Source organism: Pocillopora damicornis, chromosome 12 (assembly GCF_964200805.1).
Source record: "Pocillopora damicornis chromosome 12, jaPocDami1.2, whole genome shotgun sequence".
Classification (NCBI taxonomy): domain Eukaryota; kingdom Metazoa; phylum Cnidaria; class Anthozoa; order Scleractinia; family Pocilloporidae; genus Pocillopora; species Pocillopora damicornis.
Window position 1 is genome coordinate 5,679,511 of NC_142681.1, and position 27,492 is coordinate 5,707,002.

The 27,492-nt window shown below is 37.9% G+C and overlaps 4 protein-coding genes across 12 annotated transcripts in view; 2 read left to right on the top strand and 2 right to left on the bottom strand.

Moving 5' to 3' along the window:
• The window catches only part of LOC113670628 (uncharacterized), a 16,679-nt gene extending 15,086 nt beyond the window's left edge, over window positions 1-1,593 (top strand). For all 3 annotated transcript variants that reach the window (XM_089189566.1, XM_027186796.2, XM_089189567.1), the window contains exon 27: window positions 175-1,593. In XM_089189566.1, coding sequence (XP_089045692.1) covers window positions 175-322 — 148 coding nt within the window. In that variant the 3' untranslated portion in view covers window positions 323-1,593. The remainder of the gene's footprint in view (window positions 1-174) is intronic.
• On the bottom strand, window positions 783-8,005 carry LOC113670629 (uncharacterized). Of its 2 annotated transcripts, none has more exons than XM_089189568.1 (11): window positions 7,820-8,005; window positions 7,287-7,504; window positions 6,344-6,442; window positions 5,862-5,922; window positions 5,566-5,723; window positions 4,728-4,892; window positions 3,951-4,037; window positions 3,284-3,351; window positions 2,634-2,960; window positions 2,248-2,323; window positions 783-2,042 (listed from the first exon to the last, which is right to left on the bottom strand). In XM_089189568.1, the coding sequence occupies exons 1-11, from the start codon at window positions 7,911-7,913 to the stop codon at window positions 1,623-1,625; spliced, it is 1,773 nt and encodes a 590-aa protein (XP_089045694.1). In that variant the 5' UTR covers window positions 7,914-8,005; the 3' UTR covers window positions 783-1,622. The 2 variants fall into 2 exon arrangements, with proteins under 2 accessions (XP_089045694.1, XP_027042600.2); XM_027186799.2 differs by having other exon boundaries at window positions 6,344-6,613.
• On the top strand, window positions 8,005-27,262 carry LOC113670639 (uncharacterized). 6 transcript variants are annotated; one of them, XM_089189593.1, is made up of 7 exons: window positions 8,022-8,170; window positions 13,042-13,156; window positions 22,389-22,439; window positions 24,029-24,211; window positions 24,839-24,946; window positions 25,453-25,633; window positions 25,752-26,571. In XM_089189593.1, the coding sequence occupies exons 3-7, from the start codon at window positions 22,418-22,420 to the stop codon at window positions 25,801-25,803; spliced, it is 546 nt and encodes a 181-aa protein (XP_089045719.1). In that variant the 5' UTR covers window positions 8,022-8,170; window positions 13,042-13,156; window positions 22,389-22,417; the 3' UTR covers window positions 25,804-26,571. The 6 variants fall into 6 exon arrangements, with proteins under 6 accessions (XP_027042613.2, XP_027042614.2, XP_089045721.1 ...); XM_089189592.1 differs by having other exon boundaries at window positions 13,042-13,110; XM_027186812.2 differs by lacking the exon at window positions 13,042-13,156 and having other exon boundaries at window positions 8,005-8,170; window positions 25,752-27,262.
• On the bottom strand, window positions 17,219-18,723 carry LOC113670633 (serine/threonine-protein kinase mos). The gene has a single exon (XM_027186804.2). The coding sequence runs from the start codon at window positions 18,486-18,488 to the stop codon at window positions 17,514-17,516; it is 975 nt and encodes a 324-aa protein (XP_027042605.2). The 5' UTR covers window positions 18,489-18,723; the 3' UTR covers window positions 17,219-17,513.
• Window positions 27,263-27,492: the final 230 nt, after the last annotated feature.

Genomic DNA, 27,492 nt, shown 5'->3' on the forward strand with positions numbered 1-27,492 from the left:
GCAGTAACATTGTGCCTTTCTTAAGTTTGATAGATTCTTTAATTTATTTCTCATTTTTCACAATGATGGAATGATATGGAGAAGGTACAAGGCTTCAATTCTATTAGAAGCTTGCTTTTTACTATTCTATCAATAAATTTATCAATATTATTGCATCCTTAACTTTTGCCCCAGGTATAAATTATTTGCAGATGAAATTCTGGATACATCACAAGATACAAGCAGCTCTAGTGGACAAAGTAAGAGAAAGAAGGAAACTTCAGAGGAAGTTGCAACATCATCAGGGACAAAGAACTCAGCGTCAAAACGAAGAAAGAGATGAACCATTGATGTGAACCATTGTTTACCAAATTCAAGGAGCTCAGAAATGTAGCAAGATCTAAGAAAACAATCAATGATTTGATTTTGTGGAAGAGTTTTGGAGCTTGTATGATGGCAGCTCTGATGGATGTAAGAGAGGCTCCTGACATAGCCTTATTATTCATACCTTGCAATCTTTTAAAACTCAAGGCACTGATACATGTAGGAAGAGGAAAGAGAAAATGAAGAAACCTGTTCACATTGGGAATTGAGCACCAGATGAGACAGGCTGAACAACCAATCACAGGTTTTGGTATGGGAGCTCTAATAAAGAACCTCAGTCTAAAAACCCAACCAGACATGACTTTTTGAACCCTCACTGTTATGGATGCTGTGGAATGTTCTTGCAAAGGACATTCTCAAGACTAGGAAAAGCATCCTCAGATGTAGAGGATCCTATGTATTGAACTCTGCTACTGAAATTTTTACATAAGATGGAGATGTGTGTTTATTTGATCATGTCTGAATGCTAAGAAGTTCTCAATATAGGGAATCAAGGAGTAACATGAGTATATAGGACAGAGAGGACAATCGTATGGGTCAGCATAGATGATAAATTTTGGTCATGAGATTCTTAAAGTAATGAAAGAGATGGCTTTCATGAAGATGCCTTTTAGAAAGAGTGCACTTGTGTTTTAAACTTCGCATCTTGTACCTTTTTTTATGTGCCAAAGTCATATCGTTATATAAAGCCATGTGCTAGTCACAGTGAATGGTTACATTTTATGGTCTGCAATAAGAAGTAATAATTTAATATTGTACTCAAAAAAGTTTGCACCTGCAAGGAATCTTTTTTCAAGAAGTAAAATTAATACTGAAGGCTACCTATTTCCTTAAAAACCCAATAACTGTCATTAATCCTTAAAATAACAAGTTGACATTACTTTTTAATTTTGTACTTCAACATAATTTTGTTGCTATAGAGAACAGTTTTGTTCTGCAAGGCTTTGGCCAGACTTGTATAAGTAATAGTGTACGAAGTAATTTTTGTGATGATGTCTTACTCTGACTGGTTGTTAAAGTAACCTACACTTACCAGTAAATGAAATTTTGCAAAGTTGCTAATAATTTGTTTGGGATGATGATGGTTCCTTAGTGACATAGTCCAAGCAATTATATCTTGTATGTGTTTACTTTGTGTAGAACAAATTATAACATTTAATAATGGTACTCATGGCATAGTAATCTTATCTTGGGTCTCTAAAATAAAATAATGGATGAAAATGAATAAAATTTTGTGATGTTTGTTTTGATACAACATATCACCTAAAAAAATTGGTGAGCTGTTTTTGTCCTTGAAGTAATGGGATCTTTTTTCTTTTGGACAATGTTTTTGTTTTAGTTTTGCCCTTTGAGCTCTTTTTTGCAGTAATGTCTGTCTCAAGGAGCATACGTTTGGCTGGTGGTTTTTTAACATCATTTATGGTTTTGTTACTAGTTGGAATGTTCTCCTTGTCGCACATAGATTCTGTTAGAGTTCTTTTCTTGGTGTGACATTTTGGTGTATCCTTAATGTAAGATTCATTGCCACTTTCCTGATGAGATTTTAAAATATCAGTGTTTATGGCAGCAGTCATCATTTGGTCTCTTTTGTTGGCAAGACTTGGTCCTATCTGAATGCTGTAAGCAGGTTTGGCCCAGCTCATATCACCACACACTTTCCTATAACTTTCAAATGGTTTCTGTGAAAAACAATTAAAAAATTAATCAGCTATTCTAAGATGGTCCTCAAGGAAACCCAATATATGATTTGCCATTGCATTAAGATACTAAGCTTCTTTGAACAAATGAAAATAAAAATGGACAAAAGACAAAAAAAGAGAGAGGTTGCCATGTCTTAGATTTCATCTTCAGATGAATAAAGTTGCTGTTTTACCAGGATCTTACCTTTTCAGGTTTGTGTTTTGGCGGCTGGTCCTTTGGTGGTGTAACAGCTGCTTCTGAAGACTCAGAATCAGGTGTTCTAGCCAGAAAAAAAAATTTAAAATATGTCTTGAATTTTCTCCTAAGATGATAACAAGTTACCTAGAACTTTATTTCACAGGCAATGCTAGAGCTACATACAAGTTTCCCAGGGTTATCTTGACTCACAAATTTTCTACTTACTGATTTATACTCTTAAGTGGAGGGTGAATTTGTCAGTGCTAGAAATATTTATTCAAGGAAACAAGAGAGTGACTATGCCAGCCCCAGCTAATCTATAAGCTTGCCCAGAGAATCCCATGCCACAAGTCTTAAAGGTCAAAGAGTTCTTCAAAACTATTCCGCCTTACCTGAACTGACTCAGTGTAGATCGTATTTTAGATTTTCCATGAGGTAATTCTGGTGTCATAAGGGCACATCTCAAGTCCATTGTTTCATATTCCTGGAGACAACTTTGCTTGACATGCTCATCTAAAACAGCCTGAATCAGGAAATACACATTCATTCCTGCCATGGATGACTTTGTTTCATCACCGTCACCTGTTTTGCAGCTTAGTTGTTCCACCTTTTCTTTCAGAGATTCCACAGTTTTGGCAATGCATTCATTTGTAAAAACCTTTTCTTTGGATTTCATAATGCTTACTTTGAGCATGTTGATAATTCTTAAGACAGCATTTCTGAAAGGTAAGCACACAATTCAACACAATTGGCCCCAAAAATGATTTTGGTTTTGATTTTGATGCGTGGTTTGTGACAACAATCACTTCAGACGATCTCACCAACCCACTCATTGAAGAGTGTTCAACAAAATAAGATAGTTTTAGCCATGATTAACTTGTTAAACAAACTTAATCTACATGAAATAGTTTTGTTATTTTACCATTAGTTGCTTGGTGGAAAAAGAAAAGGTGAACTTGTTTCAAAACCTTCCTTTTGCAGAAAGGATGTTAAATTACTAAGCAGTGTTCAAAAAGTAATACCCATCATAAAGCTTTCATACTTTGCATCAGCTATTTCTTCACAGACATTTTGTAGCTTTTGGAAAAAGGTGACAAACTCTCCAAGACCCTGTAAAAAAATTTTTTTGAAACATAAGGCATGAGTATGGGACAGAAAAATCTGAGTCCCACATGGGGATAGGACACCACTCCCTACAGATATTGTGATCAGTGCCTTCACCAACCCCTGGTGGAGAGGTCTGGGTTTGAGACTTTGCCTAGTCAATGTGTTGTGTTCTTGGGCAAGGCACTTTTAATTACACTCGCCGTGCCTTTAATGATTCTCTCTACCCAGAAGTATAAAATGGGTACTGGTAAATTGTCAGAGAAGCCTGATGAAATGCGGGGTGGTAACCTTGCAATGGAACTAGCATCCCATCCAGAGGGGAGGGGGGGGGGAATAGGGGGGAAGAGGGAGGGGGGGAAGAGGGAGGGGGGAAGAGGGAGGGGGAAGAGGGAGGGGGGGAAGAGGGAGGGGGGAAGAGGGAGGGAGGGAGGGAGTAGTAATACTCCTAGTTGCTTCATGCTACATAGAAACTGGGATAAGCTCCAGCTGAATGGGTAAAGATTCCCTCTTGTGGTAAAATATCCTGAAGCCTTCTAACAGTTAAAATATATCAGAAATATCTATTTGGTATAATTCTATTAAAGGTAATATTTGATATACACCTTAGTTAATGGAAGAAGTGGGTTGTCATTGCTTGGTGCATAACTCTTCCCACCTAATCGTATCCTCAGAATAAAGGAGACAGCCGTCTGTTGGGAAGGGAAGGAAAGAAAAACAGTGTTCAAAACTGAATGATGTTAGCCTTTGACTGCTGGGGATAACGATGTGGAAGACTTTTTTAAAATTATTATTACTGGGTAAGTCTATATCATTTTAGACTACAACTCAATCCATCCCACAGCCAGCCAGTCCAATGAAAAGCAAGGCAATATCCAAGAACTCCCGCAGTAAATGGATTGAAAGATTACAGCTTTGGTTCATCTGTAACCTGTCCTCAACCATGACATAAGCTGATGCTGATTACAATGATATACAGGCAAGAATGTCAACATCATGATTTAAATACTAAAAGAACTGAAATGCCACCTCCCATGCTTTGATTCCCAGACTATTTCAACATGCCTGATTTTGTCTCTAACATCAAGGAAGAATTTTCTAAACTAGGTTGAGAGTTTTGAATCTTACAATTTTAACACTCTTAGTCCAATGATATTTGATTCCACTCATTGACAACTTTTTGCTACAGTACTCTATGCACAACACCCTAATTACTTAATATATTTCTGTTTAAAAGTGGCATAGCAAGATATTAATAATATTTTCATGCATGTGTGGTCTTAATATCAATATTTTTCAAAGATAACTTTCACTTACTGATAGTAACATAATTGTATAATTTTCATAGTAATATTCATTGTAATAAACAAATTGAGTGGTACCTGAAACATGGGCATGTTTTTTTCCCTAGCAACCTTCCTCAATACTGTAAACTGTTTATGAGCCAAGTCCCTGTGAGGTATATTGATAGCCTGAGAAAGAGCTAGTTCATCTCTAGAATTCACCAGGAGTCTGAGGTAACTCAGACAAACCTTCAGCAATTGATCCTGTTGTTAAGATAACATGTATGGAATATTAAACTTTATAATATCATCACTAAATCACTTGTAAAGTTAGACCATCTTTCACTTCACACTCTTGCACTGGTAGTGTAAAGAGAGGAAAAGGCTCTCCATCAGAGAAATCAATACCCAGAGGATGGCTATTTAGCTCAGGATGAAACAATCAAGCTTTCAACCAAACTGAACTAGAGCTGAAGGTGGTTTGGGACTAAATGTATAGTACAATGAATATGTTCCTTTTATTCATGATTTTTGTCAAAATATTAATCAAAAGATTACTTAGGTGGCTTAAGTTTTTCCTGATCAAACCAGTTTCTTCTGATCTTCCAAAACCCAACTCTGTTTGTCAGAATCATGGTAAAAAAAACTCAGATGCACTGTACCTAGTTTCATCTGAAAACTTTCTGCATTGGTAGACAATATACAATGTAATTAACATCATTTTTCACTGTAGTAGGTAAAATTGACACCATGGCATTCCAATTACTAGTAATGGAGATTTTTTTTTTTCATGATTACAATTTTCAATGAATTCTCCACATTTTAAATGCTCAAGGTTAAGTTATATTTAGTTAGTTCATAATTTATACATATGGATTTTCAGCAAGCTGAATGGGGTTTCTCTGACTTACAAAGCCAGTTTGATGTTTAAAATTACCTGAGCCAATGATTCTTGTGAAACTGAATGAGATAGAGCAGGACTGGGGGTCCTTCGCTGTGGAGATATGTTTAGTAATTGGTCACCAAGCACATCTGCTGGTACTTCTCTATGCAGGAGCATATCAGCTGTTTTCTCAGATAGTGAGTGTTGACCATCTGTGTGCACAAAAATAATTAGAAAAAGGTGAAATGGGGCATTTTAAGGAAGTTGCAAGTTTAGACAAGAGTTAATATTTGAATATGCTTTGAGGTTCATAATCCATTGAAACTCAGTTTACTTAGGTGGTGACCTACCTTCTGTCTCTGTGAAGCAGATCAAGGTTCTGTTTCCAACCATCAGCTGAAGAATTTGTTGCTGGAAGAAATCAGTTTCATGTAAAGATAGAATTAACACATTAATGAAATAACCAGCCTGATTACTGGTTCATTCTTTAACTGTTACAGTTACTTTTATGAAGCTAAATTACTTGACCGAAGGCCAACTTAAGTCAGTGTCTAGACTAACAAAAGTCACCACCATCAGCCCTCTGCCCTCTAACATACAATGTAAGTATGTACACTCTCCACATAGTTCTCTATACATTTCCTAAGGTGCTGATAAGGAGAATTTGATGAAACATCAAGAGCCTTTTCATTTGGTGATCATTTCTTTTATTCTTGAGACCTTTTTTTGTGATTCAGGGGTAATATTGTAGGGAGCAGTCACACATGAGGGCCAAAGGGTTAGGGATTATTTCAAGTAAGATAGCATTTAAAACAACTCTCTAATTTCTCACCTCTAGTTGTGTCTTTGGCTTCCCAGTGACAACAAACTGTTGCGAAATTTGAAGCATGTCTTTGACATTACTTTCCATGATAAAACATGTTTTGACTCTCTGAAAGACATCAGCAAAGTCCACAGAATTGCAATGCAACAGAAACTTGTTATAGGCTGTGCATAACTTAGAAATTAAATTTTCTTCCTCATCCATTGACAACTTGTACTTCATAATTTCTTCATGGGCTTCAAGCACATCATGCATTTTCACTGCAAACTCTCCAGTTTCCTTTAAAAATAATGCCATTATCAATATTTCTGTTGATAATCTTTTAATACTGGCCGGATGGTGACAAAACCTTAGTGCCTCCTTTGAAGAATTTTCTTATAGTAGATATTATATTGGCATGCAACAGTTCTTATTTTTCTTTGGTTTGAGAGGCTAAGTTTTTACATTTTGGGTAGGAGAATTTGAAATTACAGTGACAGGCTCTTATGTATCAAATAATTTGGTTTCACCAACTGAGTTGTTGTTATGTAGGAAATCACTTCCACAGTGTATTGCTTGCTATCTGACCGCTTACTATGTTGAAAAGAACTCATTTTGGCAGTTTATCCATTTCTAGGTTTACTATGTACATAAGAAAAGTCTTATGAATGCAGTAAACCTAGAACTGGATAACTAGCTAGTATGGATTCTTTTCAACATAGTAAGCAGTCAGATAGCAAGCAATTCACCGTGGAAGTAAGGTGAGGTATTTTATTTATACTCTTAAGGGCAGTCGTAAATATTTCCATACATGAATCTTATCTCGCAAGTGACAATTCACAGCTGGAGCTTGCGCCACTTGAGGGATGACTGCCAATTTACTCACTGGGATTTGGGGTGACATGCTCAGTTGTTCTATTCTAAATTATTGATCCTTCTGGCCCTCCTTAGGACAGAGAAATACTTTTTGTACCTCTTTGTTGAGTTGTGCCATAATCAGCTGAAGAGCTACCAGCTGTTCTTTTAGATTAAAGATGGAATCACAGAATGGCTTTTTTGTGCTATGTTCCCTGTAAAGGTTTATGATAAATTCTGTTGAACTTTGCCATTTTACTTTTTTGAAGATATGGTTCTTTGTGAAGTTGTAGCTTTGACATCCAAAGGTAAGATAAGTGGAGGCTTGGATGTCATCTGAAATTGTTAAAAAGTCGTATTAGACTATCACATGTACAATAAACTTGTCAAAAGTAAACGGCACTATGAATGTATATACTAGGTTACATCTCACGGTAAAAGTCGATTGAATCACCTTCGAACTTCTATCGTGGCTTATATCTCAAGAGATTTGGAGTGATTTTTCGATTAATTCCAACAAATTTTAGTATTAAAACAGATCAGGCAAACGTTACACGTAATCTACTCGAAACGTGAAGTTGATGTATGAAATTCCATCGCAGTCACTTTCTCCTAGAACATTTCCTAGAATGAAAACACAAGCTATCTCACCTTTCCAGCCGTTGTGATTTTTAAATAGCTGAAAAGCTTCAGATAATCGCTGCAATTTGTCTTCGGCTATCCAGTAAACAAATCCAGCAGCCATGTTATCTTCTTCCTTGTGTGATTCGAATTTGACGCGACCTATTTGTTACCCTCCGCAGAGCCAATCATATCGCTCAACCAAAACGAGGCTTTATGTGACCTCAAGTTCAAAACATGGCGGTCACTACTGCGTTGCAAATGATCTGAATGATAAATGTTATAACATTCTTTTTAAGTGCAGTTTATTAGTGCAGCGGGTTCTGCTTGCAAGCTCTCCTCACGAGCCATTTTGGATCAAGGATCAAGAGCTATGCTGAGGTAAGCGGTCAATTTTGCATGTAAACACGGGTCTAAAGCAACTGGAACTGTTATTATCGAGGTGCTCATTGTTTCCGTACCTTTTTTTAAAAAAAATCTGGCTACCTTAGTAAAGGACTTGAAGAATACTGCAGCAGAAGGACATAATTATTACAACCTGAATGTTTTAAGGAAGCCTGACCTTGACAAGTCGGCATGGGTTTGAATTACATCCTCCTGCTTCATATCTTCCAACCATACTGCCTCATGGGGAAAGGGGGGGGGGGGAAGAGATATGGGAGGAGTGGGGAGGGGGGAGCAGGAGGGAAGAGGAGGAAGTGTGTTTCTTTATTTGTTTTTGTACTACCAGTATATGGGTTGCCAATGTGTCAACTGATTAACTATCAAAGCTGTGGCCAACATAATTCAGGAAAAGGGTAAAAGCATGTATTTAGCTGAAATCTTCTAAAGAATTTCTTCACTCCTAATCTTGACATAAGTGACAAATACAGTGGCTGTCAGGATTGATCAAACAAAGATCTTAGAAAGAATTGCTTTTTCATGTGAACATTACCATACAAGAAAAATCCCTGATCACAGTTAGATCATCAGCTCAAGCTTAGAAACTTTGCGGGGAACAAAGTTAATCTGATTAGCCTTTGGAAGATGATATAACTCAGTAGTTCTCTTAACTGTAAAAAAAAAAAATTTGACCAAACTGTCTCAAACTGTGTATACTGGGTATATAAGAGTAAATGAACGATCAAAAAACCTTTTTCAATTCCAAGGACACTCAAAGGATAAACATGATCGGACTATGTTCTGAAAAAATTGCTTGTTTCATTTTTCAAACTCTCTTGTGTGTGAGCTGATATGAATCTGTGAATATGGTATATTTTTATATATGTTGAAATTCCCTTTGTTGAGGTTCAAGTCCAATTTTATCAGTTTTTTTTTGGGCCAAAAAATTGTTATTAAAGCCATTGGATTAAAATTCTGCTCATTAACTCTTGTGGTTGAAAGTTCTTGATGTGAGATAGTTATAGGATGACATCTGTTACCTCTTGAGGGGCTAGTGATAATTTATTTTAACAGTCTTTAGAAAAATTAAAAATTTGGTATGCAACAGAGCATGGAAAGGTATGGCTGATATAACCTCAGTATGTGGTATTATCAGTGAAAAGAAATTACTGCGAGATTCAGTGATGTAAGCAGGGTATTCTTCCAGAACCTTGCTCATGGCTCTTTTCTCTTCAGTTTGTGATAAAGTTGCTTCATCATGATGACATTTTGAGTCACCCATATTGTACTGAGAAAACACAGAATAAAAATTTGAAATAATATTTTCCAGGAGAAGATAAACATTAATGATACAGGCAACAATGCAACAAAAAGTATCAAAGATGTCACAGGATGGAGAAGGGTCACTCACATTACAATTAAGATTGTTTTTAAAAATTTAGGCAAAATTTTCCAAGTGTACAAACAGTTGATTAACTTCTTCTAAGGTTTGTCAAAATGTGAAACACTCTCTTTTTGAAGTGTTCACTCATTTACCATAAATAGATTGGTGTCTTCAAAATAGAACTATCATTTGTCATTGAGACAGTGCTTCAGACAAAAATATCTCTTGAATCTATTCTTAGAGTTGATACTTACACAAATGTTGAAAAAACAAATCAAGTAAATGAGTGTGTGGGTATGTGTCTGTACTTGTAACTGAAGTTGACGGAATTACACTCTCTCCACTTTTCTTTGTCTTTTTTTGATGAGGCTCCCAATCATATATATTTTCAGTGTAAAACTGAATTCTTTGAATTTTATTCATTTTTAAAGTTGTGGCATTCATTGTAATTGTAAAATGACTCTTCCTGTTCTTTTTTTGGCCTATTAACTATTTGGATTTGATCCATTTTTTGAGTAATCGTTCTTAATGAGCCTGTGAAATAACTTGCGCTCAGGGTGATCTATTGTTGGCTTTTGAGTGAAAACGCGTGTGAATTGGTCACGGAGAAACAGCCGTGTAAGAATTGGGGCGAGTCTGCGCAGACTTGTCAGTGATCTTCTTTAGACCAGTTGGAAAATGATCTTTTAACGTGTGTTTTCGTGATTGATCAATATTGTCTTGTCGCTAATAACTACGAACGTTGAAGTTTTAATGATTGCAGACCTATATAGCAACTCAGACGTTTGAAATGAAGTGTAACAGAGCGTGTAAGGTACCAATATTAGTGCGAGATGGATATTAGTGCGTCTCTTTTCGTGGTTACGAAATGTTCAATCAATCAAAATACTTAGCATTAATATGTTTTTCTTTCAATTCACTTTACTTATCGTGTTCAACTCTCGCGTACCATCTGTGCTTTTTCTTAAAGCACTCGGCCACGAAAAAATAACTTAAAAGAACTTTCCAAATGCCTTAAAGCGATCGTTTATTCAAATTGATAAAAGGGTAATGACTGAATTTTTTTTGTGTGTGTGTGTGCAATATTTCATGCGATTCGCTTTCCGTGCAGCGATTGGCAAAAGAAAAATCCAATTAGCAGCTCTTTGCAAAGTCAATACTTGAGATGAAGCTAGTTCACACAAGTTAGTTTGTTTAGAATCACTTAAGGCCCCTTAAGTGCCTTTCTCGCGTTAGTGTTATATTATACATAGTATATACTTCTCCCATCTGAGAAGTGGCTGTTAGTTTCAAGTGGGTGTTGAAATGTTTCCATTTGGTTTTGATAATTTTGCGGTTGTGCAAGAGTTGTTATCATCTTGTAACGGTCTCCAAGGTAATGCACGCAATTTCTTGCACAGACCGCACGAGATCGTGCATTTTCCCAGGCTTCGAGTCGTTCACGTTTTTTCTGTTACTTCGAGAGAGGACGATAACCCCACGGCGTTGTTGCCGAGGGTCACTTGTCAAAGTGGTCTGAGAATATAATTCACTTTAATCTTCTGGTCAGAAAATTCCCCTTTTCACACAGGAATACCACAACCGACTCTTTCAGAAAACTGTTTATTATTAAAAAATGACTCGAGGCTGTTATTAGAAAGAAATTATGTCCCTTGAAATGCACGCAATATTTTTCTGGAAAGACAGTCTGATATTCCCTTTAAAGGTCATATTGAAAGCATAATGTAAATTGATTTTTTAGATAGATCCTCCTTGGAATTGACGCTTTGTGTGGGCACAATATTTTTCTGGAAAGGTGGCCAAACATTTCCTTTAAAGGACAAAGTCGGGGTATATGGTGAAATATATGATTAACTACATTTGAATTTTTTAGATAGACTCGCTTTGAAATTGATGCATTATGTTATCGGATAATGACTTATCGCTGAAAAATATTATGCCAGGCATAGCATTTTGAATACTTGATTTTGGAAGGGAGTCTAAGTAGTTAGGCAGTTTCATTCCTTTATTTTTCGATTATATCTCCGATTTTTTGTTTTTTGGTTTGCGATGTCTGCATTTCGTAGTTCCTTTTTTTTTTGTATAAGCAGGTTCTGATTCGTTCTACGTGGTTTTGCTAATGAGCTAAAAGTGGAAGTAGAATTTTATGCAAATATATCCCACTCATGAGGAACTTTCTCTTATTTCAAAACACTCAACGAGAAAAAAGGCTAATTACGTGCTTTTTTTTTCTTTCTTCTTTTGAAAAAGAAAATAATTTGGTGCGAATTTAGGATGATTTAAGGATGGGAAATCAATTGGCATGCTTATTACTAACGGCAGCTGTTATACTACGAAAGTCTGGTAGTGTCGGGGTGCCATTATACGCATGCGCCCGTCATTTATGGAATAAACTAATCAGACTCGAGAAATTAAAGGTACATAAAGCAAAACTGATAATATTCTGAATAGGTAATTTTTCCAAACGAATGAGGGAGGAAGGAGTGTAACAGCTGCATAGACAGCTTATGAGACCGATAACAGCTATCTACATATCGAAAAAAAAAAAACAATGAGGGTTAGTGGCACTTTAAGAAATACACTTGGTCTTGACGGAACTGAAATCTGGTCCTGGGCATGAGTTTTATATTATTTTTTAACCATTTAGCCCTTAGGAGTGACAAGCATCTAATTTCTCCTTAAAATATCTCCCCAAAATCACAGGTTAAGGTTACGAGAATAAAGGCCGGGAATGATCACCAACTCGAGAAGCTTTTGATTGTGAAACAAATTCTCCTTTTCAGAACATTAGGAAATATCTAAAGGACAAATTTCTTCCTTTCGTATTTTCATCCCGATCTCGTTTGTTTGAAGGGTGGATGACGCTATCCATTAGATAAATCTCTATCTGTGGGACTGCGCCATACGTCACGTTTGTTAACAACTATGCGACTTATTAGCTAGAGAGCGGTTTATCCGCTGGATAGCGAAACCCGCCCTTTGAGTAACTGGACCCTGTTGGTCCCAGTCGTTGCTGGTAAACAGTTATCAGTTTGTCATCGAGAGCCTATCTTTCGTGTTTGGTTTTAAAGCTCTTGATGAAAACCTTCAGAATGACTCACAAAAGATTTAGGCTAAAATATGATTTCATCTGGTGTTGACGGTTATTATATCATTATTTACACTTAGGTTTTTCTCGAAAATTCATAACGAAAATTGTAAACAAGAGTTTCAAAATAGGCAAATTGGAGACTGCGGACTAGAACACTTTCAAGCATGTATTTTTTAGGAGTATTTGATATTGTGTTATATACAGCATTGAAGTAAAAATACGACAACGAATCTGCAATTTCAAATATGATATTAACGTTGAATCGAGGATTGTTACATTTTTTATTTTCACTTCCTTTTTGTGGTCTGCTGTTGTTATCTTAAAGTTTATTTTTCCCTCGGTTAGAGGTCAATTTAAGCGAACAGACGGGTTTTTTTTGTTTTGTCTTTTTTTCAGGTGGGTTTCCTTACATTGAGCATGGTACAAACGTAACAAATCACGTGGGGGGAGGACTGATTTTGATTGGTTAGTAGAGTTGACCACTTGGGCTGGTGGTGATGTTGATTGATCGGTAAGAATCGGAAAACACTATGAATTCAAATTCGCGTAAATTTTGGTAAGGACAGGAGTTTTATCTCGACGTTAGTGGTACCCTTTAATTCCAATGAGTGACCAAGACAGACTTTCTGCCCACAATATCAAAACGATACTATACTGACAAGTGGTGGGAATAAAGGAAAATAGCAAATCCAATATCAAATTCTCCAAACAAACATCTTCAGAATTGTATGAAAGACAGTAAGGGGAATTACCAATGAGATCTTAGGAATAAAAAGGTTAGAACAGTTATAAGGGATGTTTTTGTCACTTTGCGCATTTCTCTCCAGTTGTTCGAAGGCCGATTTGCGCTAACCCAGAGTTAAATTTTTAATCCAGGTTTCTTTGTTCTAAAGCCTTTTTAGGGAAGCGTTTCCCTATTTTTTTTAGAACGTCCAATGATCAAATTGCAAGCAAAAAGATTTGAACTGAATTTTCTTTTAAAGCTTTCAAACCTGAAATCAAATTCCACACTAACCCTGGGTGATCTTAACCCAGCTTTGAACAACCTGGGCCATAGGAGTTTACCGTTTAGACAGAATGGTCTATATCTTGATATTTTACGGATAGAAAAGCTTAGACAGTATAATCTTCATCAGTCAGGTATCCAATCCGACACAATTATTTGATATTTGGCCCTTGTTTAGAGTCTCAAACGATTTTAATATTCTGTTTAACAGTAAATCCCAAGGTTAGATTACACATCTCTCTGCGGGAGACTACAAAGTCCACCATCTTCTGTTCAATGAGCCACTAACCACACGCAAACCTAGTAGTTTGTTTAGTCTCCGTGAGAACCTCTTCGATATTAACACCCATTAAGCATGTGGCTGTTTAATTTTTTTTAGAAAAAGAAGCCGCTGAAAACCCTATTGAATTCAAAAGCCTTGCGCAAGCCGAGACCACATAGCAACCGCACGCATCACGCATCACGTGCTCGAATCCAAATAACAAGAACTCAATTCTGGGAAACAAGCGACACGCTTCACCACTGAATCGTTAGTTACGCGAACAGTTAACTGTCGTTGCACAGTTTAATTTGAGATCAAATTCTTGCAGTTGTTTGTGAACAATACGCCGCGTGCTCTCAAAACGCATCCCTTTTTGTTTAGTCTGTAGCACAGCTGCTGTTGCAGACTCTTCAATGAAAATGTGCGAGATTTCACACATGCGTGAAAGGGACTTGCGCCTAATTTAGCCGGTGCGAGTTCGGCAATGAAATTCGATTTCACTCATTCATAGAGGCAAAGGGAAAGTTCTGTCGTGATATTTGATGGAAGGAAACTAAGAGAGTAAACTTATGCTCCTCTTGAGAGGAATATTTAGTTACGCTGAGTCAAGTTCTGCTGAGTTGCTCAGCATGAAAATACAATTTGGCAAAATGTTAATCCTTCCAGAGAGGCCGTATTGAAAAACCGCCTCTGTCATTTTGTTAAGACAGACTAATACACTACCACCCGCTTGAAACTTTCTTGTGTTTATAAGAAATCTGCCAAAATTTTAATGCTTTTTTTTCATGACTTAACAACACCAAAACTAAAAAAATTAAGGTGGTATTAAATGGCCAGTTTTTTCTTAATTTTCGATGCGATCAAAATCTAAACATTCGCTTAGTTTCTCGTTGTTACTTAGTAACCTGCACGGCGTTTCTTTTCTTTTTTTTCTCGCCTTTTTCTCCTCTTCGTATTCTTTTGTTTCATCATGCCATCTGTTGCTCCTAGTTTCGGGTTGATGATAAAGGGGGTTACCAGTGTGCTTATGTCTAAGTTCACCCGCTTCGCTGGTGCGGTTTCATCTAATCGCTTCGCCAACTTCTGACTCCACCTGTCGCGCGATTGTAAATAAACTCATTTAAAGTTTTTAATAACAAAAATTCTCTCCCAAAGAGAGCATTGTTTAAGCTTGATTCGAGAAGCTTATAATTTCACCTACAGCGGATGTTAAAATCTTTGACAAAACGCTCGAATTGAAAAAGCGATTTGAGGTCTGGTTTTCTCTCGATTTCGTTCGATTATTATGCTCTCGTGAAATCAGTCATTCGTTTTTGACAGCTCTGCTCCAAGTTTGAATCAATTTACATTCACCAAACGCTTTTATTAAAATAATCTCCCATTCAATTCTCCTCTTCCGAAAACAAATTCAGTAATTTCAACTCAAAGCTGTCAATTTACATTCTCGCTTTCCTTTCACCTCTGAAAGCCTACTTCGTAACATAATGTCTTACAATTATTTGAAGATGCATCCGTCGTTACACTTCGATCACACATAATTTCATGGTCGATTTTATCTCGCAAGAAGAAATGATCGTGGAAAGTTATCTGTGCTAAATCTCTTTCTGGCGTAGTATTGCTGTGGGCAACCAGTCTACATGACTGAAAATTCCAGCTTTATCAAGTTTCACACTTCCTCTAAGCAACGTTTTAATTAGATCGGCTTCTACTGTTACCTAGCGACAGCGTGGCTCGGCGCGGCAACAAAAGAGATTTCGGAACTCCATTAATCAGTAAGCTGACACTCAATTATTTACTTTGCCTATTTTTAAAAAGTCTTTTCCAAACAACGGATGAGAACATTGACCTATCCGTTTGTTCAGAAGTGATGCCTCTGGTAACTTGGATGAACAACTGGTTGCCGGAATCGTCAGTTTTATGCGGAAACGTCGAGGTTATTTTGCGCCAATCGTTATTAAACTCGGGATTTTAGAGCGATCATTGCAATAAAACAGGGTCTAATGTTTGATTGGACAAGGTTTTTCAATTTGTCAGCTGTCTGCACGTTTTTTGCATAAGTAATTGGTTCGTCGTTTTACCCTTAACCTGCAAACCCAGCGGGATTTTTATTCGGTTTGAATGGTTCCCTGGTGTTGCGATTTATTGCTCGTGTGTTTGATTAAGTAAAACGGACAGAGGCGTTTGGTGGGGTTAAGAACGGTCGCAAGTTTTGTAACGATACTCCGCAAATGTAATAAATACGAGGCGTTTTGGGCTGGACTTGTAGTCAGGTTGTTTAATGAGCTCTGCACCGACTGCAAAGAGAAGCTCCTATTACGCACAGTTGGCTCGTCTTTTTACGCTTTAGTGATTGCGCTCTCGAAAGCAATCGATCGTGCGCTCAGCGTACTGAGACTCGACCATTTGTGGATCATTTTTAGGTTGATGTATGTCTCCAGACGGTCCAGGGATCTTGTTTTATTCTGTTCTGTGGCTACACTTTTGAACAGCTCGCGCTCTGGCACGCGTCGCCTATTAAGAAAATTGATTGTATTGTCTCTTTGACCAATCAGTGCTCTCATCGAACGCACGATCAATACGTGCCACGCCTCCAACAGGTGACTTAACAATAAAGTTGGCGCTCAACTTGCTGGGCTCTTGTACCGTGGTTGCATAAGGCATTATTGATTCTAATGGACAACTACAGCTGGTCAACTACAAAGACTTTTTTGTGCAGCAAATGCAAATTTGCCTTCTTCTTTGTTGAAATGAGGTTTAGCATTCGGTAGTTGGAAATTAAATGGGTAAAGCGGTCGTCGGCAGATTGAGAGCGCGCACATCGTTTATGAGATTTGCGCGCTTCGATTTCTCGTGAGTCATGTTTTGCTCTACATCAGCACCCTTTTTCCAATATTCAATAAGCTTTGCTGTATGTTTCTGCAGAAAGATGTCGCCATAAGAACGTGGCCCTAACAAAAGTGTCTCCAGGGGGGTATTAAATTAGACGAAAAATAAAACAAAGCTGCGCCGGATCTCGCGAAAGACGCCGAGTTCCAAATTCTCTCGAGATTTCTCTTGGATTTAAGTCTAATGACTCGCGCAAACGGCCTTAGCGTCCTTTGTTCACTACTATCGGTCAATCTGTTCCTAAGAGCTTTAGAATATTTGTGCGATCATTACAAATGCAAAAAAGTAATGCCTACCGATTGGAACAAAGGAGTGGGCTTTTACCTTCCGTGAGAAATAGGATCTTTGCATGCAAGCGAAATATCGCGCTTGAAAACCCAATGGACCATGATACGACCAAAAATCAAACGCGCTCAAAGTTAATTTGCAAATTGTTGCATTCTTTTATTGAAAATTCAAAGGCTATTTTTGGCTTGGCAGGAACGCCGTTTACGTATAAGAAATATTATTACACAAATGTTTACAATTAATATAATCTCATTTATTTTTATGAAAAAACATATTTTCTATTGAATGTTCTCTCGATTGGAAGGTAAGAAGTCTTGGGTACTCACGTTGCGAGTTCACAATCACATGTCATCTAACTAAAAAAGGTGTGTATTGAAATTCCCGAAAAATAGATAAATTAGGCTGTCCAATAATTTTCAAGTGCAGTTAGTGCAATCTACTGTTTTGAAGGCACACCTGATGATCGCAAAGCTTTTCGCTCAACCTTTCTTTGCTGAAATCTGTTTCAGCTTTGATTTGTTGCAGCTTGGCAACGATCTCTGAGGCTGTAGGTCTAAATTTCGCCTCTGCCTGCCAACATTGTCTGATTAAATTTACATATTGTCCATCTCCTGTAATTTCGTCGTTCAATTCGGGTCGCAGCTGATAGGCGACAACTCCAAAAATAATAACATGTTGATTCTCGTTTCCATACGGTTGTTCTCTTTTCAGCATTTGCCACAAGCATATTCCGTACGAATAAACGTCCGCTTTCGTTGTCGGGCTTTCGCCTTTTAGAAGTTCCGGTGCCCTGTAAGCATATGTTCCAGTCAAGTTCGATTTTGTCGGGCTGGCTGGCTTATTGTTTTCCTCAACGGCGCGGCAGCACCCAAAATCAGCCAGTTTGCATTGATCTTCGGCGGTGACGAGCACATTTCCCGGTTTTAAGTCTAGATGTGCTAGCCCTTGCTGGTGGGCAAATTGTAAAGCAGTTGCAATATTTAAGGAGAATTTTCTGCGTCGATTAGCATCCAACTCCTCAAATGGATCGTTTATGACGCTTTGCAAGTTTCTCTCGCCGGCAAACTCCATTATTATGCAACGAGTCTCCATTATGGTCAATACTGCGAGCGTTCGCACAATGTTCGGATGTCTGAAATGTAGAATGGAGCTTTCAGCCTCGAAACTTTCCAGTGCGGCCCTCTCATTCTTTGTTCCCTGATGAAGCTTTTTTATAGCTATTCGCTCCCCACAATATGTCGCCTCGTAAACGGATCCAAAGCCACCGCTGCCCAAGAGTCTTCCGATCTTAAGCTCGGATGGCTCAAAATTTCCACTGTGTATGGTATGATGAACCATTTCTCGTCTTCGAAGCCTGTTGCAGCACTCACACAACGTTCTCTCAACTTCATGCAGCACCATGACTCGAAAGTGAAATGAAAACAACCGTCTGCAAACTAGCAAGTGTGACTTTCTTAGCGTTACCTTTCGCCGATTGACAATTTCTGCCCTTTTGATATCTACTGGAGGTTGATTTTGGCCAAAGCTGGCGAAGTTTCTCAATATGTACTCCCTTTGTTGTGCTCCCGTGCGCGAGCCGGATACGTACTGAAACAAATGCTTTTCTAAGGACTACTAATAAGCCACGCGCAAAGCTTTTCTCAGGTGTGAATTTTAGGATTGAAATGAACTTCAGCCAATCACAGCGTGCGAAGCAACCAAGCATAACCAATGAGCAGTAGTCTTGCCTGTTACCCCACGAGGTTCATTTATTGAGCTCAAACTTGAACAGCCGCTCTGAAAAATGTTGAAATTTTCACGAGACTGGCTCCTGTGATTGGAAAAGTGGTTGTTTTCTCTACGGTACAATTTTGCAGAGGCTGCCTGTTTTTTTTTTTGTTATTTTGTCACAATGCACGGTAGCTTTCCTAGGTGTGCGTGGAGCTGCGAAAATTTGCATAGCAATTGATGCGACAGAGCGTAAACGTAGTATTGACACTAATCTCTTAGCGAAGCGAAATGCGGCGTCGACTCACGAAAGTCACCACCAGCATAAGTTGAGCAACCTACCGCCTTACTTTCTGTTTTTAGGCCGATTTTAATTCCTGAGAATTTTATTTTGGCGTCTAAGCTGGTGATCGACTATATTATTATTATTATTACTACTACTTTTTGCCATAGGTGAGCTTTTTCCACTGAGGTTAACCTTGCATGACAACCTATTTTGCATTTCAACCGCAGATGGATGTTAATTGTTGAATGGAGATGACTCGAGCCTTTGCTCGCGTGGCAACCATTAAAGAATGCGATTTTATTGGCTGAGATTGTTCTCCATTCAAGCTATCGGCTCCTGATTGACATGAAATCGTTGTAAATGACAATTTGCCGGCTTCATTTACAGTTGTGATACATGCACTCTTTCTCGAAACACCTCTTGGGACTTAAAATTAGCTCAGAAGTCACAACGCTTTTCAGTAACACTGTACCGAGAATTTGTCGATTTTTTCCCTTAAAGCAACAGGTTTCCTGCCGCTTTTTATGTTTTTTTTTCATGGAGGAACGGAGTCGTGTATTTCATTCTTGCATTTCGTGCCCCTTATTTCCCGGAAAGGAAGATTACAGTTTGATAAGTCGTGCGTGTTGAAACTACACTTCCCTAGTACCTCCCAAATTCGAAGTTCTCACGCAAGTTTCACTTGAATTCATGCACGCTAACAACCTCTTCAAGTGCTAAGTTGACTTTTTTTTTTTTGCGTGACACAGACGTTATCTATTTTTGGCAGATGTCTTTTTCGTCTTTGGGTCTAATATTTGCACGTCCTGTATCAGTTATTTTGGACCAAGGGGTCGTGAGACCATTTTCGATATTGCCCAAGCGGACTGATTTTCATTTATTTCAATTTCAGTTTTATGCTCTCAGGTCGAAATCGAAAGTTGAGCAGTGCTCCAGTTTCAATGTTTATTTCATTTTTTTTGGAGTCCTGCAGGGATCAGCTGCTTCTCAGTTATTCACGTGTTGTCGTTGTTAGCCATTGCGAACAGGCCAAATTTCCACACGACTGATGAACAGAAACCAAAAACTAGAACGAACTTAATTTTAGTTCTGGTATTGTATTGAATAGCGTGTTTTATTATTTTTTTTTAGAATGCCATGGGAAACAATTCCATAAAGTTTCAACTATGACCATTTGTAAATTATCAAATTTTTCGAATTTCTTACAGTGTTATCGAACGCTAATTTCTTAATGGGTTGAACGCATTTTCGTGGCTAATTTGATGTTAAGTGTTCCAATTAGCTTTCCAGATCTTTCCTTGCCCGAACCACACTTTCTTGACACCTGTATGTCACGAAAAGTTCCTGTTAGCTCGTTGACAAAAAATAGAAAAAAATTGGGCGAGCTATTGAATTTCTTCAGCTTTGCTGAAAGAGAAAATGTGACCTGATTTGACAGGTGAAAGTGTATAATTCCACGTGTAATTAAAGAGCCTCTGAGGCAGGTCTGGTGTAGTGTAGGACATGCATCGTTGTGAAAAGTGATCTTCAGAAGAATTCTAGTCCAGTCACTACAATCTCTTATTTTTCATCAATGGATTTTGTTTATTTTGTACTATTTAGTGACCCGGGCTTTAACAATCCTCTTCGATAGCCAAGAAGGAAATTAAACGCTCCTATTATGGGAAATTATTACATGTGGTGAAAAGGATACGTAGCTTTCTTTGGAAGTAAACTTGTCAGGCTTCAAAACCTCCTTACAGTAGTCAGTAGAGGGCTGGGAACCAGCATATTCTAAACCTCTCCAAACCCCTGTGATTTTGCGTAGAGCAAAATTTCAGAACTCCACTCTACGATCCAAATCATACAGCTCTTTTACTCGCTAAAATTCAGAACTATTTGCTCATTGAAAGTCGTGCATGTATTTTCATTTAAGCCTGGTTCCAACCCATGCCTTAACAACAAAACAATTCTTCCACACGTCACGATTCATCAAAGTATTTTGAAATACTTTTCTCTCAGTGTTTTGTAAGAGAGAAGTCTCGGAATCACTATTTCGTTAATTTTACAAACGCAGACACTTACGTAGTTTTACGTAGTTTTACGCAGACACTTACGTAGTTTTACGGTCTTGACCGTTGATTATGGAGACTCCGCCATTTTAATTGTTTTGGATATTTACAAATATGTATCATTGAAATTAGTCTCTCATTTGACATTGACAAAAAGCATTTATCGGAAAAAAGTTTTGACAGAAAAAATCTCTAACAATGCCGAAAACTATGGGGTGTAAAACCGAGCTGTCTATTTTTAAAACGGAAATATGACAGCTGGACTCTTAGTCCTCCTTTCGACAACGTCTGTGGTCTCTCACGCCCGTTTGACAGCGACTTAAAAAAAAAATTTTAAAAAAAACCTCGATAGTAGACAGCGAATTGTCGGCTGACGCACTGTGAAACAAAATCTATGTCAACTCACCTAAGAATGAAACTTTTTCTAAAAAAAAAAAATCTTTGGTTTCTTTAAACCTCATGTATGTTGACAGTGTTACCTAATGGCATTAGCATCTTTTATAAACAACGAACAAGTTCTACCGATCAAAAATAGTAATGATAAGGATAATAATAATAATAATAATAATAATAATTATAGTAATAATAATAGTAATAATTATGATAACATTTTTTTTGAAGATAGTAATGATCTTTATTCACAACTCAGTCAGAATATTTACAGATGTATATAGAACGAAAACAAATAGTGCTTTACGTACAAAAATGAATACTAACTCTGGAGAACTTGCATAACCAAGGCAAAATAAGCGTTCACTGGTGAAATTATCAACATAAAAAGCAACTGTTTAGAATTCAATCTTTCAAATACTTGTGAACGATAAATAGTCTAAAAGTCAATAATTATGTTGATGATGATAATAATAATAATGATAATATTAGTAATAATAATAATAATAATAATAATAATAATAATAATAATGATAATAATTATATTTATAAGGCGTGTTATATCACACCCCTTCATTCCCACGCCGGATCCGGCTTTCCCCAGTCCCTAAAGAGGTTCTGGTAAAATTTTAACTACGGTAATCTTAGTACATGTACTGTGCTCTTTATCGTTCGTTCTTTGAATACTCATTGGCTTGTGGTGTTGTTAACCTTTGCCCCGATTGGCCGTTATTGTTCAACTCTCTCGACATTCAGTTGAAAAACTGCTCTACTGGAAACTAGACTGAAAGAGCTAAGCTAAGCTGAAGGTATTTAGAAGTTGGCAGAACAAAGCTCGAATCGTTTGTTACCTTTCTTCACTTCCAGATTACAGAACAGCCCGCTTTTCTGAAAGGATGACATCAGCTAGGGAACGATGTAAGAATTGTGTTTAGTGTAGATTGAATGCTTTAGACCCGACGACTGGGTCGCTGGCTGTCTGTTGCGGAGTATCCCTCGTTTGGAAAAGGGTTGTCGTTGATTGTGAGAATATCGAAGGCGTAAATCAGAATTGTAATAACGTGATTATACTTTAAACACGCTTTAGCTCTTTTTAACCCTTTAACTCCCGTGAGTGATAGAGACAGAATTTCTCCTTACTGTATCTAAACAATATCATGCAGACAAGTGATGAGAATAAAGGAAAATATCAATCATGGGATTACTAATTGATCCGATACCAAATTCTCCAAACTAACATAATGAGAATCATTTGGCAGAAAGTAAGGAGAATTACTAATGAGATCTTGGGAGTTAAAGGGTTAACTTTTGAACTCCTAAGATCTGATTGTTAATTCTCCCCTCGCTGCGACACATTTCCAATATAAATTAGTCACGAGAATTTTGTGTTGGATTAATATAACAACTTATAACTAATGAATTTGAATCTTCTCATATTCCACTGGCTGGATAACATGTGAATTTTGAGGACAATCTCTCAGCCAAAGACATTTTCAGCCGCCTTACCTGCAAGCCGGAAAGGGGTTTATTTACTTGTTTTTATAACCCCCCCCCCCATTACTAAGGAAGTGAGCTTTGGTTTTTCCTATGTCAACCGATAATGTGCATGGTCAGTAAACTTTGCGCTGAATGAACAGCATTTGAGATGAGCCTTTTAATGCCACTGACACTGGACTCTTCAAAACGAGTACGTTGTGCTTCGATGTAAAGTAAGAAGGATGAAAAAGTGAAACTGTCGAGCTGTTTTTTTTTTCGGTAGGCTCTTTTCGACAAAAATAATTGGAGGACAAACATCGATGCATACTGATGTTATTTAGTAAATAAACCCGTTTAGGTGGCAGCCATGTTGGCCGATAATGTCCGCGGCTGAGACATTGTCTGAAAAATAATAAGACATTTGACCGAGAAGCGGACTTCGACAGCAAATGAGAGCTTTTGAATCGCGTGAAAATTAGAAGTGTGTTATTATGCGTAAGAACTGTGCGATGGTTTTGCACCACGTGACGTAAAGCAGCCAATAGAATCGCGCTAAAATTAATTGGTTAGTTGTAACGTGATATACCAATTTTCCAGAGTCGTCCTTTTTAACCCTTTACACGCTAATATCAGTATCCATATTCTCCATACTACTCTCTATGCATTTACTTAAGTACTGACGAAGAGAATTCGTTTAGCAATCAAAGCTTCTCAGGTTGGAGGTCATTTCCTTTATTCTCATTACCTGAATGAATGATTCAGCAGAAATACTGTAAGGAGAAATTATATGTTGGTTCAGGAAACTCCCAGTGAGGAGCTTGGCTCGCAAGTCGACACTTGCTGTGCTTGTTGACACCATTTTTTTTCCTTTTTTGTTTAAAAAAGCTATTTTACCTTTTGTCTCCATATAGGCGGCATTTTCCAATTTCTGTTCTACCTATGAAGTAAGGACATTCATCAGGGTCACTGAATTTAAATTCAAACAGCACAAATCAGAGCAACCCTGACTTATTCTGTTTTTTTTTCCTCAGTTTTTCGCCAGAAAGTCCTAACCAAGTTGTTCCCTTCAGAAGTAGAGTCAGATTCCAGTGATGATGATAATGATGATGACGCTGGCGTGGAAACGAATTCACAATTCATCGTCAGAACATTAGATAAAGACTCGCAAGAAAGATCCGCTGAAAGAGAGAAACGAAAGCTGAGAGTGGCTGAAGGTAGCGTTTGACATGTGGGATCAGCAACTCGTCTTTGTTGTAGCTTTGTCCGAGTCGATGTTTTTCTCCGTATCTGACTGGATTGTATAATAAGATCATCGTCTTCGTTGTTACTGTCGTTGTTTGTTTTGTTTTTATGACGAATTTTTTAAGGAATCAGGTCAGAAACTCAGGTTATGTTGTAGCAGGGAGTGAGTAGGCCTTCATTGCTTATTAGCGCTGCAGGACGCGCGTTTCTCCGCCCTTGGGATGATTTGCGACGAATTATAGCCTACCTGTAGCCGTGCCCTCCCCTCGTAGGCTAGACGAATTGGGGAAAAGTTTGCCGGGGGTCTGGCACCTCATTATTAGTTCCAGAACACTTGCAGATCTCTTCCCAGCTTTTGTTGCTCAAGGCCGCGTACTTTTCCGCGGGTGAGGAAACACTCGTACCGAACCGCTAGTAACGAGGGGCTGCTTGCGCTTGCAAGATAAGATAAATAACCCATTGACTAGAATGTTTATATGAGCAAAGGAAAAACAATACGTAATATAGAATTTTTCAATCGGACTAACGACCTTTGATATCAACTATACCGGCTGGTTGATGAGATATTTGTGATTAATAATTGTGTCTTTTCTCATTAGATATAAATTTTCCTCGACCGCACAAAGTCTCCTTACGAGATGAACAAGCCACGCCGTCTTCCCCTTCAAGACTAATAGGTGTTGAAAATCCCGTGCCTTTTTTGCCAAGTGAGAAGGATTATAGATTAAAAAGGATGTATTTTACCTCACGCCCTCTGTTGTCCAGGTTAAGGCCCTTTTGAAAGAGAACCTTATGTTAGACCAAGAATAAACCCTTTGCCAAAACAGCAACCGATACCAGTAATTTATCTTTAGAAAGTAATTCTCATGGGAAAGCAGTAAATGCTGTACATTTCGAGCCAGCGAACTCGGTAATGTTTCTTCAATCCCAGTAAGTGAAATAAAGCTCATTTCGGTTAATTGTTCCAAGGTCATTACCAAAGCACTAGCCTGAACAGTCAGTCTAGTCCCAGTCCCTATGAATTTCATAGGGAGCCACACGCAATGAAAATATAAGGTCAAAATAAGCAAACTGCTGAATGTCTGGGGAAACCTCTATTCACAAAATTGCATTTGGTTGTAGTTTTGTATCTGACTTATCAAAAAGTGTTGCGTGAATTTTTTTCATGCCAATTACACAACTTCAGTAGAAGATGTTTTATTTTCATTTGCAGAGAGTCTCAGCGCAGTATCCAAGAAAAGAGGGGAACCGAAGGATAAAAAATGCAGAGAGCATACAGCGAGTTGCACTGGGTCAGATCTTTCAAAATCATCAGAGCAGGCGTCTAAACTGTCCAAGAATCAGAAGAGGAAACTGAAGAAAAAGCGTCACAAAGAACGAATTCGTTCCAGTGGGTAAGTGCGTTGAAAAAGAACTTCGGTTTTCCCTATGTCAACAGATAATGTGCACGGTCAGTAAACTTTGCGCTGAAAATAATTTTTAATATTTTTTTCCCCTCCAATTGTGTTTTAGAGTCGAAAAAACAGCTCCAGCTCCCAAAGAATTCACATACGATACCGCGTAATCCAGGTTTACCGACAAATGGAGTAGATCAAACTTGCACATGTGACTGAGTGCAGTATACTTTCGCACGAGACCATGTGCAGGATACTTTCGCACGTAACTATGCAGGTGGCGTGTACTTACTCCCACGACGAAGTGACATGTTTTATTTCATGTGATTTTTCAAAGTCGGTGTCATTGGTTTGGAACCGATCTTCGATCATACCCATTAACGACCAACTCACGACATCGTGTCCTTATGGCGCCCGAACTTTCAAGCGAGTGAATCTCGACGAATAAGTACTCCTCAGCCACAACTACCTTTCTCTGTCCACGCACGTTTTTCGGATATCCATAAGTTTTTTAAAATCCAAACTGCTCAACTGTTCGTTACCAGGGTATGAAGGGGCACACATGTGACCCAAATAGGACACACAAGTGGTAATTATCTCACGCATAATTGATGAGTCTGAGAAATTATCTCGAATAGAAACTTTCTACCATAATCAAAATTCTTTTTTCCTTTAAAAATTGCAAAAATTAGCCGCATCATATATCGTTTCGATATCATTTTCTAGTAATGAAATGAAGTATGTTACGGTAATACGCTAAAAAAAGTGTTCAGTACTTCCGTTTGACTGACGATGTATACTATAATTTAAAAGGTTAATATATAAACTGACGGTTTTATCTGTATTTATTTATAAATGTTTGACCCTTTTTTGGTAACAATTCTATTTTGAAATTATTGCCGCTGATGAATAAATCTGATTCCTTCTTTTGTTCAGCCATCCATTTCTCCAATCTTTAGTTCATTCGTTTGTTACTTTTTATCAACCAGAAATTTACTTTCCTTTAGTCGAAAATATTATGAAAATGATGTCGAAACGTTGTGTGATTTTGGTAAAACTCAATCCAACACGTATCCGCACGTAAGAAAAATAATTAATGCAAGCCAATGACGTTTTAAAATAATTCCCCGAAAATAAGCCAGATAATTATGCAGTCACGCGATTTTTCGGCTCAAAGCTTCAACGAAAGTAGATTCCATGCTAATTTAGTATTATCAACTGTGTTGATAACGTAATTCAGCCACTGTAAAGAGTTTCAAAGCTGACGTTTCGAGCATTAGCCCTTGGTTAAGGCTCTCTAGATGACCCTGTTGTTCTGTCCCGCAGATACAGCACCACACTTTTTTTTAGAAACTTATCCCCCTGGATTCCGTGCGTTAGTTCAGTGATAGGTCAGAGATGATGTCAGAATGTCGTGGGAACAAAAACGGTGGCACCCGAGGCGCAGCGAAGGTCACTAATGTCCTCATCGCATTTTGACATCCTCTGTGATCTATCACCGTACAGACGCACGACAACACGGAGTCTGTTTGTTTCATATGATAAAACGCAAAATTTTGTTGATGGTGACGTCGTCTTCGTGTCTGTCCTCCGGTAGATCATACTGAAGTAAAACGCGTGTAAAATTCAGCTCATCGTATTTTCTTATTTTAAGCTTGGAAATGACATGGTGCCATGATGCTATGGCACAGAAACGTTAATTTTTACTGTTGATTTATGCTGAAGAAATGTAAAATGGTTTCCGTGTTTACATAGCCTGATGTAAACACGCGGGAGGTTGGGAGAACACGAGATAAGCGTAGGAAACCACGACGCGAAGCGGAGTGGTTTCCAGCTTATCGAGTGTTCTCCCAACCTCC

What these genes read in the sequence shown, in the direction of transcription:
- LOC113670629 (XM_027186799.2), bottom strand. Translation starts at nt 7,913, where the DNA reads ATGGCTGCTGGATTTGTTTACTGGATAGCCGAAGACAAATTGCAGCGA. An exon ending in AAATCACAACGGCTGGAAAG is followed by an intron (nt 7,505 to 7,819) that starts GTGAGATAGCTT and finishes TAACAATTTCAG; the next exon opens with ATGACATCCAAGCCTCCACT. An exon ending in TCTACACTGAGTCAGTTCAG is followed by an intron (nt 2,324 to 2,633) that starts GTAAGGCGGAAT and finishes TTTTCTGGCTAG; the next exon opens with AACACCTGATTCTGAGTCTT.
- LOC113670633 (XM_027186804.2), bottom strand. Translation starts at nt 18,488, where the DNA reads ATGGTGCTGCATGAAGTTGAGAGAACGTTGTGTGAGTGCTGCAACAGG.
- LOC113670639 (XM_027186812.2), top strand. Translation starts at nt 22,418, where the DNA reads ATGACATCAGCTAGGGAACGAT. An exon ending in GACATCAGCTAGGGAACGAT is followed by an intron (nt 22,440 to 24,028) that starts GTAAGAATTGTG and finishes TTTTTTCCTCAG; the next exon opens with TTTTTCGCCAGAAAGTCCTA. An exon ending in TCCCGTGCCTTTTTTGCCAA is followed by an intron (nt 24,947 to 25,452) that starts GTGAGAAGGATT and finishes TTTCATTTGCAG; the next exon opens with AGAGTCTCAGCGCAGTATCC.